Here is a 14,076-nt window from a genome sequence, read left to right on the forward strand (position 1 = left end):
GCGAGGCAGGTTTGAATGCCTCGGGTCAGGAGAGGTCAGCAGGAGCTCAGTGTGGGCTGCAGAGCTTTGCCTGGAACTTGGCTGGGGAGGGAATGAAGCTTCATTAGTGCTCCTCCTGGCAGGGAGAATTGCTTGTTAACGTTGACTCCATTAGCAGTAATTCTGTCCTGCCCTTCTCTGGCTATAGCTATATAAGCAAGATGAAAACATGGGCATGCAGTGCTGCCTTTGTTGCTTTAGTGGAGTTTGTTGTTCAGGCTATTGCAGATCTGCTTTGCCAAAGCTTCTATTGATTTCCCATTTTGCTCAATAATATGTGAGGCTTCAGTGTCCAAACTGGTGATTGGCTCGCAAGCCATTAACCTCACTGTTCACTGAAAACAGTGGATAGAAGATGAATTCTGCTTGGTGTGCCTTAATCAAGATGTCCTTTAAGTACCATGAAATATTTCTACTAAAGCTTTATACCAAAAAAATCCAAATAAAATGGAAGTGCAGCTGTATATTTGTGAAGAGATGCTCAAGAAAAGCATGTGAAGCATATCCATTTAATATATAAATTTAACTTGTAATTTATTGCATTTATTAATCAGTTAAGAAATTTGCTTCATCTATTTTTTTATTTCAATATGCATTTTAAGTATTTGAAATATTTGAGATCTCCAAAGTCTGGAGAATGTCTAAGTTTTAACTTCTTGAGGTTAATATCTTTTAAACAAAGCTTCTTGCCTTTTTGGTCAGTTAAAGCATCTCTAAATGTTTTTGTAGGGATTGAGCACATGGACTAATCTTTGCTTGTCAGTTCACAAATGTTTTTCCCTTATATTCTTACAAACTAGTTATATGTGTTTTATATATCTATATCTATATATATATATATATGTATATCTTTCTACTGTTATATAGCTTGTAAATAATTGGATTTCTCTGTGAATATTTGTAAGTGTTTGTAGATAATCCACTTTCTGGAAACTACACAGTAAGGAGAAGTCATGTTATATGTAATAAAGTGATATATTTTGGCTTTAATTTCTTAGTTGAAGTTGTTACTGTGAAATAAATATTTAATATTTAGTGCTTTTCATATGTAATATTGATGTTTGTAATGAATGGGTATAGACCAGCTTTTGAATCAGAACTACACAAAGAAGACCAGGTGATTATTATAATAGTAATAATGTAGGGTTTAAATTTATAAGAAAGCAGGAATGATGTTTAAATTTGCCACTCAGTGGCACTTTTATTAAAAGATTTAAAAGGCAGTGGAGACAAATTCTACAGCAGCTTTTATGTTCTGTTACAGGGATTTTTATTCTGAAAGTTTAAGCTTTTGCTAATATCCTGCCACCTTGATAAATCTTGTTTGGCACCCCAATGCAATCTCTAGTTCAGTGAAGCTTTCTAGCAGGTGTAATTTGCCACTTGATGTACATGTTTTACTTTTGTCAAATTTTCTAAAACCTCCGAGTGAAATGTGAAGGAACTAAACTGAATGAACAAAAGATTCATTCTGACACCTTAACAAAATATTTGGGGTTTGTTGGAGAAACAAAGGAAGCAATTTGGAGGGAAATTTGTATTTTCTGACTTGTTGGAGTTCAAAGTCATGGTGTTTCTGGTGCTCCTGTTTGGTGGGAAGTAGTTTGTGTTTTAAAATGTTTGGCTGTTCTTTTTGTTATATCAATCTCCTTCCTGACTTGAAAGAGTGGGCATGAAAAAGCTAGATGAATTTATAAAACAAGCTTTTTTCACATCATAATTTAAAGAACACTTTGGAAGCTCAAGGGAAGTTAATTGAGAGGTGTTTGACATAAAAGAGTGCTCAACTTTAGTAATAACAATGTAACTCCAAAATACTAAAAATAATGGATAAAAATAATGAATATAAATGAAAACACAGCAGTATCAAATACTCAGAATATATTAGTTCTACCTAGAGTACAGATCATTCTTATGAGGGTACCTCCATACACAGATGCAAACTGCAACTTGTGGTTGCTGTATAAAGCAGGAAAAATGTGAAATTTGTAGCCTTTCAGTGAAATATGAAGTAAAACTTCATAGCCTGTAAGTCATTTAATTTGCCAAGTTGTATTAGTTTACTAAGCAAAGTTTCATTTCTTTCCTATTAGAGTTAAGGAAACAGCATGCAAAATGTCAAGTGTTAGTTTTACACTAACTGATAGCAAATTATATCAAATTGATGAAAAACGATGGAATAATTTTAATTTTAATTGTAGTGTTTTTTGTTTGCTTTTTAAATAAGGTACCAGTACTTTTTGCAAATTAAGCAGGACATTCTTACTGGAAGGTAAGACATTTTTCTTGTGTTAAGCATTTAATGCAAATCTGGTCAAGAAAAAGTTCATAATGGGAGATTTTACCTGCAAAAATGAAAACATATTAAGAATAAATCACTGTCTATGAGTTTATAATAATTACCTGTCAAATTTGTCCATAGACTATAAAAGATTAGAGTTTTCAAAACCAAATGTCATATGAAATATGTAATTTTATTTATTTATCATTTTAAAAACAAAACAGATTGCCCTGTCCTTATAATACTGCTGCTCTTCTGGCTTCCTATGCTGTTCAATGTAAGTATAATTAATGTTGTGTACTTGTTAGTACTGAAATATATAAAAAGTCTTATTGATTAGTTTCTAAAGAATGTACTTTGTATAGTATTATACTGTGGTGTTTGTGGGCATGGTGCTAATTTTCTTATGATTAAGGACATTGATTGGTTGTCCTCCCCCAGTATGTTTTGCTGAATTGGATATGGAAAAAATACTTAAAGCCATGCTGTTAGAAAACCCCAAATCAATACTCTTTTAATTTCTGTGCATTCTGAGGCATGGAATTGTGGCCTTGAGAATGATACTAAAAAGTATTTCTTAAGACACTAGAACATTTTTAACATTCTATACAGTGAACCTCCAAATAGCTGTGGAAAATGAAGTTCTGGTCTTATCTGACCAAAAAGTTCAATACCTGTCTTCACAATTTTGAGCCACCCAGTGAGTAGATGAGTCTTGAAAACTGAGATTTAGTTTTCCTCCTCACTCAGTTTTTCTTCATAAGTTGAAATGAAGCAATCCCAGTATATTCATTCACATTCATGTGTTTTTCTACTCTTGAAGATACTTACATCTACCTTAGTATTTTGTATACTTTGTACATATCAGAGAATGTCCATGTTAATACTTTCATAAAATATATATAGTAATGGTAATGTCATGTTTTATGCATGGTTTTGCTCAGTGGTCACCTTTTTGTAGGTCAATCAATAGAACAGTTTCTTTTAAACAAAACTCCCACACTTCAGCTGCCTGAAAAATGTACTGCAAATGCTTTCATACCATAGGAATTAGTCTTAGAAGAGATGAAGTATTTGATAACAGGAACTGTGAAAACCTGATAACATTTTTTTGGGAAATACTGTAGAAGTGGTGGGTATGCACACTGCATTGTATTTACATTTATCCATGACATCCTGCTGCTACTAAGTTTGCCAGTGTGCAGAGCTCTATCTAATGACTCCTGTACCTGCTTAGTAATAAACTTCCTGGATTCTTTATAAATACATGTAAATAGCAGATTTACTCTTGGATTTCAGCAAGGAGTGCATTCTGTTATAAAACCTGGTCCAATTTTCTAGTTTCTAAATTATTTGTGGTGATGCAAGTGACCTTCCCTTCCTTTCCTCATCCTCCTGCTCAATAAGTGCCTTCATCTGCCTTGTCAGTGCTGCTAGGCCTGCCCAGGACCCCAGATCATGATGTATTATTTTTATCTCTCCTCTTTTCATTTTATGTTTCTTATCTATCACTGTCGATCTGCTACATGGATTGCAGATACTTAGAGCTGAATTTTTTTCTACTGTGGTTAGAAAGCTTCAAAGAATTTAGGCAAATGTTGTTTATATGCTGTTTTCTGACAAATGTGATTGTAATCTATTTCTTATAATTTTAGGAAAGTGTTACAAGTTATGTAAACACACTTTTTAGTAGTTTCAAGTAGAACAGTTTCAATGTAGGTGTATGTATGTGTACTTTGTTTCATACATACAAATGAATGTACAAAAAATATTTTTCAAATGCTTCTGAATATATTTTGGTGCAGAATGAGTAGCTGGACTTTGCAGATCTTCATAACGAAATAGCAGTTGTAGTGTTAAAAGAATAAAATTGTGTAATCACATGAAAACCAGCAAAAGTAAAATAGTAAGAGAAAATTGAATGCTTTCCTATATATATATATCCTACTTAGTGCTAGCTGTAATGACAGCATTTATGGATTAATTTGTCTGTTAAAAATTAAACACTTTATGAACTTCCTTCATAAGTGCATAATCAAAGCTCTCTCCAAATAATCTCGATGATATTCTCTGAGAATGTGACTGTTTATTCAAAAGGGAAAATGGGAGTCCAAATGTCTTCTCTATTTTTCTTTGCTGTGGATCATAAATTATGTGGGAGCAGACTCATGTGAATTTGGGGGCATTGCACAATGCCAAATACATCAGTGATAAACAATAACCTCTCTTTTTAATATTTTAGCCGAGCTGGGAGACTACAACCATTCAGAAAACTTGCCAGGCTACCTCTCAGAATATTCTTTCATCCCTAGCCAGCCTCAAGACTTTGAAAAAGAAATAGCAAAATTACATCAGCAGCACATGTAAGGATTTACATCAGAAGATACTGACTTTGTCAAATCCTGACTGCTGATGCTGTGCTATTATACAAAACAAAATAGTGGTTTTTCTTAAAGGTTTTGGGGTGGGTGGGTTGTTGGGTTTGTTGGTTGGTTGGTTTTGGTTGTTTCTTTTAAGATAATGTGATTTTTTTCTTTTTCTAGACTAAATACCTGTATAGTAAATACCATTGATGGTCTATACAAAATATGAATATCTAAATTAGTGAAATAATGAACATGTTAAGTTAAAGGTTCTCTGAAAACAGTATTTGTGCGTATTATGTTGTATATTAACTTGGGCAGATACATTTTCTTTAAGATTTTTTTTCAGTCTTTGGGATTGTTCTGAGCATAAGGGCTTTGTTGTCATGATGCTCTTTCCAGTAAAAGAGTTGCTTTAGAAGTAACAAAGTCCTTTTCTTCAATATCTGCTCTTTCCTGTACACGAGTCTCTGACCTTTCAAAAAGAGGAAAAGGCAATGAAGCAATGGAAAATATTTTTTTTCAGTATGTAACATTGTGGTACTTTCCAGTGATGGTTCCTTCCTATTTTAGAACTTAAGTGCCTTTTGTTAGTTAAATGTAACAAAATGTAAGCCATATTTATAAAACATTTGCTTGATCAGGTCATTTTTGCTTTCAAAAGTACAGAAGTAAAAAACAGCATTTATTTCAGATAAAGGCTTAAAAATTTTTCTTAGCTATGTTAAAGACATTTGAATGAGTTGATGGTAGTTTAAATTACCAATTGCAAATACAGAACTGTAAAACTAATTTCCAGATTCTGGGGCTCCACAAACATTTAAATGATGAAGTATATTAAAATAAAATATGTTGTGAGCTCTTGTCAAGGCTTCTGTACCTTTGGAAACATAAATACTTTTCTGTTAAAATTTTTGAGTTACAGTCTGTTTATCATAAGAAAGGAAATTCAGATTTCAGGGTGGGGATAGAAGTAGTAAAATGAATGCAGATTTTCTGTCTGCACTCACCTGGGGAGCCTGATGTGGGAGGTTTTGTCAGAACATTTTTGATTTAGCTGCTTTCTTTCAGAGGGTTGTCTCCTGCAGAAGCAGAGTTCAATTATCTCAATACAGCACGTACCTTAGAACTTTATGGAGTTGAATTGCACTATGCAAGGGTAAGTTTGGGTGAACTAGTGTTGCCATGTAAAAATGTATTCCTCTGAGATTTATGGGAAAATACACTTTTCTTTTTGTGAGCCTTCCTGGCTTTTGCTTACAAGAGAAAATAAGAGAAAAAAGTATTATATGTTAGGTGCCTTACTGGGATTTACTGATTGAATATCCACTGTTTCACTATAGAGAGGGCATTTCTTTGCTCCTATTTGTGCTTAGTTATCTGTGTGTTAATCAAGTTGAGCTTTGTTGCCTTGAATGCCATATTGAGAGTTCCATAGCAGGTGCTTGATTAGAGTGCAAACATATTTCGAAAAAAAAGTGCTACTTAAATATGCTTGCAATATTGTTTGTTTTAGAATCTCTCTTCTCTGTGTTCTGAGATTGCAGTTTCCTTTCAGGTAGGAATTAAAGTTGCTGGTTGCTGGTAGCAAATGCCAAGCCAGTCTATTACTGCTGCTATTCTTAATAAACCAGAATGCCCTTGTATTTATTTCATCAAAGTAGGTGAAAGACAGAAGATCTAACTTTAGAAATTAAAATTTGTGGTAGCTTATAAGGAACTCAGCAAACATTCGGGTTTGTCCTAAAGAGGAGGGAATAATTTAATTTCTTATTTGTCTTATTAAAACACATTTCCTTTCACATTATTTTGTGTATTTAGACAGAGATGAGAATGAATATATATGAGGTTTGAAAAGATATTTATAATGTTCTTCAAATAATTTTCTTTATTTTAAAGGATCAGAGTAACAATGAAATCATGATTGGAGTGATGTCAGGTGGAATACTAATTTTTAAGAACCGTGTACGAATTAACACCTTTCAGTGGTAAGGACAGCTGTTTAATGTTTTTATCTGCTATTTCAAAATATTTTTACCACTCTTAAAAAGACTGAAATTTATGTTGTTTTGTATCACGTTGAAATTATTTATGTCACGTGCCATGGGGAATTTTGTGTGGGGTGGGGAGGGGTTTGTCCTGGTCTGCATGTTGTGCTGTTAAACAACTTTGAAACTCTAATGAAACTGTAATGAATTTCAATACTCTTTTTCTTCAGGAGTTTGCAAGCATACTTTAACTATATAGCCAGGGCCAGTGTGGTGGGCTAGCTTACAGTCTTTAAAGAGACAGGTGAATTGAAAAATATTAACTAGATATTGACTGCTTTTACCTGTTTTGTGACCTTTAAATTAATTGTACTGTGTGCTTGAAATTTAATGTAGTTGTGATACTTGTGAATAACTGAGGTGGAGCATTTAGGATGTTGTCATCTCTTCATTTATAAATAACCATTTTCATTATATTATCCAAAAAGTGCATTTACTGCAGTAAATCTTTTAATCTCTAAATTCTTTAGAAGTACTCTATAACCTCTGTGGTGCTCTGCAGAAGTTATGTCACCTTTCTGGAAATGCCTTTCTTAGTTCCTGCAGAAGTAACCTTCCCTTGGTTTCCTTTGCTGGTTTGGAGCTCACTTTGACAGCCTTATTACTTGTGTTGCTGAGTTGCTATAGCTGCATTCTGAGTGGGTGAAGTCAGTCATATAAGATTATCATAGAAGATATTAGTTCACCAGGCACAAAAGCTGTTAGTTCAGGAGAAATTATCAGAACTGTTCATTTGCTACTGATTTTGCATTTTTGTTTGCTGCTGATGTGTGTTTGATCTTTTCTGTAACCCAGTGAATTTCTGAGATATTCTGGTTTTCTGTGCTAGGCTTAGTCTCAAGGTTTATTGTGGGAAGTTATATATTTTGTGTTTATCAAGCTGAGAAACAGTGTCATTGGTTGAATTTAAGTTGATTTTTGCAGAGAAAGAAAAAATGAAGCTATATCAAAGTGTTATCTGCAGCCAGTACAACTGAATGTGGTGAACATTTTACCTGTATGCCTTTGAAGAAAAGTAAGACTGAGACAATTACAAAGCATTTAAATTTCCAATCTTCATGGTTATTGGCTAAATTAAAACTGGAACTTGCAATGATAAACCTGAAACTACTGTACCAGTCAGTCAGACCTGCCCTTATAGTAGTAACATATTCCAGGAAAGAAATCCTTCATGTGGTGAGAGTTTAGAGATGTTGGAGCTATTTCTGGGCTAAGGCTGCTTTACAAATGGAATGCTGTAATAATCAGGAAGGTTTTATTTCAGTGTAATTTTACTGCTATTTTTGGGAAATTACTGATTTTACTGTTATTTTTGGGAAAACAGCAATAGTAGAACTAGGTTCTGTAAATCACACTGGTAAATTACTGAGTACATACAATCTAAGTCATAATTAAGCTACACGTCACTAATGGAAGTTGGAGGTTTCTCTGAGTTCTGCTTCATATTGTTTGCATGCCACCAGGGATGCTGATCTAAATTCTCTTAGTGTGGTTTTTTTTGTGTGTGTAATTACCTAAACAGTTCTTCTTTGTATTCAACCATATCAGCTGACACCAGGGATATTAATTTCTTGCTGTGAAAACTACAGTTACAACATAATTGGTCTTTACCAAAAAAAATAAAAAAGAACCACCCTTCCCCATTTCACCCTGTTAGAGGCTTTCTTTTGCTAGGAGTAATAATCTGAAATACCAATTTCCACAATATAGCTCAATAATAGACATATTACTCTTTCTTTCTATCCATAATCATGCTGCTGCTTTTGTGCCACTAGTACTGATACTACTTCTTTTTGCTACCACTTACTCTTGCTCCTATGCAGCTGGAGCTATGCAGTGCTTTATAGGTATAGTAGATATTTGAATAGCTGTTTTTCAGTACTCCTGAGTTTTGAGACAAGTGAGAGGATAGAAGTGCATGTACATGGGAGGAAATATTTAACTGTATTGCTTAGAGAAGACTCAAGTAAAATGTCATTGCCCTCTCACTCTCAAATTTGATATTGTATCTAAATTGCTTTTTATGAACCTTTTGATCATGGGGAGAAATTAAACAGGAGGAAGACAAGTGTGGAACAGAGGAAAACAAAGGACACTGCCTTTTATCCATGTGTCCTAACTTGATCTTCCTGTATTGTATGTAATTCTTCCTTTCCCTAAACTTTGCTACCAGGCACTGAGACCTGGGAATCCAAGGAGATTGAAGACCAAAGGAGCAGACCATGGAGTAGGTCAGCCTTTCCTGTGTTACTAGACCACCTGTTCAGCAGTTGGAAACGTGCTTTCCTTAGCCTGTTGTTTGTGGTTCTATCTCTGGAAAGCTGTGATGCCTTTTGCATCCAGTGCCAGTTGCAACTGCAGTTGTGCTGTGGGTCTCCTGGTTTTACCCCTCAATGATTAGGTGGTACTGTGTTCTTCCTTGGTCTTCTGATCCTGCTTACACATCTTGTGCACTTCTTCTTGTTTTTGAGCCAAATCAGCAGTTCTGAGGGCATCTTGGCTGGCTTCTTTTCATGCTTGCATATTTTCTAGCACATCAGGATTGTTCTGGATTGAGAAGATTGTCCTTTAAAACTGACTGCCTGTTCCTGTGACCAAAGGCAGCTTCTGTGGGATTTTGCCCACCAGAGCTCTGAACAAACTGGAGTTCCCTCTCCTGAACCCATGGTTTAGTCTTCTGCATCCTTCCCCTTCCTTTCAGATCTTTAGCTTCACCATCTCCCAGCTGCTGGAGGCCTTTTTGTCTTTGGCTACTAAATCTGGACAATCCTTTCTTGTTTGTGAGTTGGCTGCCAGGAGCATCTTCTCTGGGTGACTCGTTCAGAACCTGTCTCCAAGAGGTCTTGCTCAAGAAATTTGCTGGATTGCTCATGTCCTGCCTTATCACCTCCCAAGGGCTGGGGTGGCAAAGCCTTTGTGAGAACCAGGGCTTGGTATCAGGAGATTCCTTCCACATGTTCGAGGACAATCTACATTTTAGACTAGGATTTCAAATTTCTCTTCATTAAAAAAGATATATTTTATTATTTAGGATGTCTGAGGTGACTGTAGATGGGAAATCATACCAGGAAAATAATATTGATGCCTGCCTGTTCTTATGCTTTTCTTTTTCTATCCAGCATTGCCAACAGTCAGAGAGAGGAAGCATAGACAGGATGCCTTTTCCTTGGGCTCAGTATGGATATGCTCATTCAGTGCCTAGCAGGAGATTAGCACTGCATAGGAACTCTCTCATCTGCTGTATTTTTTTTGAAATAGCTGGGAATCAGCTTTGCTGAGTCATTTCTTTGTATTTGAATGGTGGCTCTTTTGAGTTGAGTTAGACCTTATTGGCTAATGTTACAGCTTTGAGTCTGTTCCAAATGGTTTCAGGCTTAAAAGTCAGCTGACCTCACTCTGTAAGCCTAAATTATAGGATGACAATAGACCCTGTATGTATTATTCTCCTTGAGTTTGTAAATTACCAAGGGTAGTAATTTCTTTAGCAGAAGAGGAAACCCCAAAGAGTGAGAGATAGTTTTTATAAATGGAATAATTGCTAACTAAATCTGATATGTGTATGCAAAGTGTATGGGGCTTAATTTTTAGAAAAGGTATATATTAAAATGTTCTTTTAATTGCCCTGTACACCAAAGTGTTAGAAAAATTAGTAATAACACACTTGTTGATTAGCTGCAGCCTAAATAGTCTAATTTTTTTTCTGTTTTTCCCACAGTCAGACTGTTTATAATCACTAGTGTATGTCCAATCCAGCAAACATATGACCCATCCTACATTATCCTTAAGCAGGTTTTTGTCACAGGAGGTTCTAAGAAGATTGGTGCATTGCCAGGGGAATAATGTGATTTCAGTAGATAAGATATAACTCACCTTTAAGTGTCAAATCCTTGAGAAACTAACTCCAATAGCAAGAATCTGTTAAGAATTAAAAAAAACCCAACTAACAAATAGGACAGTTTTTGCTGCTGCTTTTTTTTAAAAAAATGTTTTTATTGTTAACTGTTAAACTAATGGCAGGGCTGGGAAAGAAAAAAGAAACGGGAAAATATGTAAATAACCATAATTTAAACACTAATATTCATGGAGTGTCTTTATGTTACTGCAGATAAAGACTCCCACAAATGAGGACATCCCACATAGGTTGCTCCTCTGAATAATCCCCTGGAGAAAAATGTCTTTATTTGATTTAGTTAACAAGATAATTTCTATATATAGATATCCAACTTAGGTATCTGTTAATGTTTTGCTTCTCATCCTGCCTGGTCTAAAGGGGTTTTTATTCAGCAAGTGATAAATATGCAAGTAGTAATTCCAGTCAGTTTGCAGTATTTTATCAGTTGTTCATTTTTCAAGTAAAAAAAGTTATTATGTTTTTCTTTTTACAGTTTGAACCTCACTTTTTTACTTGACCAAAGTGATACTCCTGTATATTTAATAAAATATATTGACTATCCTCATATTACATTTCTTTGAAGAAGTGTGTCATTAGATGTGATGAAAATACAGCCAGTCTTTTCCCATTTTGTGTAGCTACTATCAGAGTGACCATCCAAAACAGTCTGCAGTTAGTGTCAGTATTTTATATGTTTATAAATAACCTGGAAGGTGAACATGTCTGTAGGCAGATTTTTCCCTTTCATGTGTTATTTAAATGTTTTTTCCTCCTAATAATGTAATCATTTTTTTTTGGGTTGTGAGTCCTATCTCTGTGCTTACATCTTATCTTAACTATTTTACTAAAACAAGTTCTGGTAATATTTAAAGACATGTAAGAACATAGAGAAAGAATGTTTTTCAGGGATCAGGTGAAGTTCAAAGGATTTTTTTCATATTCTAAGGGATAATGAAAGCAGCCTGAGAAAAGAGAACATCTGCCTGGAATGACCTGAGGATAGAAAAGCTCTTTGGGCTTTGGAATGGGCAAAAGATACCAAAATTAGCAACTGCCTTGGGTTTGGGATGTAAACAAGTTAATTTGGTGGATAACATAAAGATACAGCTCATAAATTTCAAATTGTACAAACTATTTTATATAATCTTTGATACCTTATTTTTTTGTCCATGGAAGGGAAATATGTTCTCTCTAGAAAGTATATTTTCAGTAGGTGTATTTAAGCCTCTAACCATAATTCAGGATATGAAATGTTTTAATATTGTGGTTTTGTTTTTCATTTAGGTTGAAGATTGTAAAAATTTCTTTTAAGTGCAAGCAGTTTTTTATTCAACTTAGGAAAGAACTGGTGAGTACTGTCTTAGATTTGATCTGAAAGCAATGACATTTCTTCTACTGCCTGTCTGCATTATACTACTGATACTATGCTGATTATTTGTTTTTTCTGCAATTAAAAGTCCAGTTTCACCAACGTTCTGGCTCTTTTATGTTTCAAATAGACCATTACAATGCTTTATAAGTTTTCTTTTTCATTTGATTTGCCTTATATTTTAGATACTTCTAGTTTTACATTTGTATGAAGGAAATTTAACTTGTTTGTGTAAGATGTGGAAAAGGTTGAAGGTAAATCAATATTATATTTAAATTTAATGAAAAACCAGACTCAACGTAAAGGTAGTGCTTAGTGCTGCTTCAGTTGTATATATGCTTGTAAATTAATGTTTGATAAACATGTTGATTTGTATTATTCAGATTTGTAATACATGATGACTTTATTACTTATATTTTAACAGAGGAGATAAGAATTCCTTTGTAGTTTGAAATTACATATAGTATATTTTTATTTTATATACATATAGTATATTTTTATGCCTACTTCTGAATTTCTTGTGCGAAGGGTTGGAGCTGAATGTTTCACTGCTTGAGTTGTGTGTTTGCTACCCCATGAAGCAGCACAGGACCACTGAGCATTTAATTCAGCACGAAATTGATTGTTCTGTGCCCCTGAGAGATGAGCTTCCATCACAGACACAGCACTGGGGAAAGATGGAGGAATTTATTAAAAATATGAGTATGTGATTAACCTGTCAGATTATTGCAATTCTTACATCTGAAAGGCTTTACTGTGAGGACTGTGAGACACTGGAGCAGGTTGTGGATGCCCTGGCACTGTTCAAGGCCAGGTTGAACGACCTGGTCTGGTGGGAGGTGGGTTGGGATTGGATGATCTTTAAGATCTCTTCCAACCCTTAATGTTCTAGGATTCTGTGATTTGAAGACCTGAAATGCAGAGTTACAGACTAGATATAAAAGATAGGCAGAAATGCATCTTGAATACTGTAAGGCTGTTCCAGGTTTCGAGACAATGTGGTTAAAGAAGAGAAACACCTGTTCTGTCAGGTGAGGCCCATGTCTGGTGACTGCTAGTAGTGCTGAAAACAGGAGTATCTTAAAAGGAGTATCAACAGGTGCATCTTAAAAGCAGATCCTTCACAATCATGAAGTGAGCAGGTCTGTCAATATGAGCAGACATCATGCAACATGAGGAGAAAAGTAGTGATACAAAAAAGGTGGAGGAGGAATGTTTTATTGGGATGACACAGCATTTTTGTAAAACCCCACTGGAGCTAAGGTTTCTTCTCAAAGGCAGGCTGAGGTCAAATTTTGTCATGATACCAGTGTGTGTAACTGCCTTTACAGTTGCAGAAAAGTTGTATTTGCATGTGAGGTGAGAGTTTGGGGTTTTTTTGGAATTCAGAAATTATGGACTGCAATTATTATGGACTTAATTGTTTCCTAAATTAGAACTTGATGAAAAGGCTGTGGTAGCAGAGTTCAGGACCCTGAAGATTAAGATACCTAGATATAAAATAGGATTGGTACTGTGTACTTGAGTATTTCCTCTATTTTCTGCAGACAAGAAACCTGCTTATAATAGAAGGTAATACCAAGATAGCTTTCTCATCTTAGTTCTCTCTTGCTTTTTAATACTCCACATATTATTACTTGCATGAGAATGTAGTTTATATAATTAATGTAATTTCTCATCTGAGACATCTTATCCAAGCCGACAAATTAAAAAGTCTTGTAGTGTTTTTCTTTAAACTCTGTATATCAGATGAAAACTGGTGGCAAGAACTTTATTTTCATTTATTCCAAATCATGAATATTTTAAGATCAAAGCTCAAATTTGGCTTCCAAAGAAGTCATACTTAAACTAATTTTTTAATCACAGCTAATATTAAAATTATTGTTTCCAGAGTTACTTTCCCTGGCTAGATTAATAGGATAAGATTCATCTCACCTATATTCAGCTTCAGTTAGGTTAAAAGAACATATTCTCTGATTCATGATAGTTGGCTCACCAAAGCTCATCATTACATTTCTTCTGTAATAATCACATGCAAAGGCTGAAACATCTTGCCTGAACAGGAAGTATGTTTTAGGATGGAT

The 14,076-nt window shown here is 34.7% G+C and overlaps 1 protein-coding gene across 2 annotated transcripts in view; it reads left to right on the forward strand.

Annotated features, from left to right (window-relative positions):
- Nucleotides 1–14,076, forward strand: part of PTPN4 (protein tyrosine phosphatase non-receptor type 4) — a 108,896-nt gene that overhangs the window by 49,557 nt on the left and 45,263 nt on the right. For both annotated transcript variants that reach the window (XM_058027559.1, XM_058027560.1), the window contains exons 6-11: nt 2,267–2,311; nt 2,545–2,597; nt 4,563–4,683; nt 5,755–5,842; nt 6,583–6,671; nt 11,908–11,971. In XM_058027559.1, coding sequence (XP_057883542.1) covers nt 2,267–2,311; nt 2,545–2,597; nt 4,563–4,683; nt 5,755–5,842; nt 6,583–6,671; nt 11,908–11,971 — 460 coding nt within the window. The remainder of the gene's footprint in view (nt 1–2,266; nt 2,312–2,544; nt 2,598–4,562; nt 4,684–5,754; nt 5,843–6,582; nt 6,672–11,907; nt 11,972–14,076) is intronic.

Source organism: Melospiza georgiana, chromosome 7 (assembly GCF_028018845.1).
Source record: "Melospiza georgiana isolate bMelGeo1 chromosome 7, bMelGeo1.pri, whole genome shotgun sequence".
Classification (NCBI taxonomy): domain Eukaryota; kingdom Metazoa; phylum Chordata; class Aves; order Passeriformes; family Passerellidae; genus Melospiza; species Melospiza georgiana.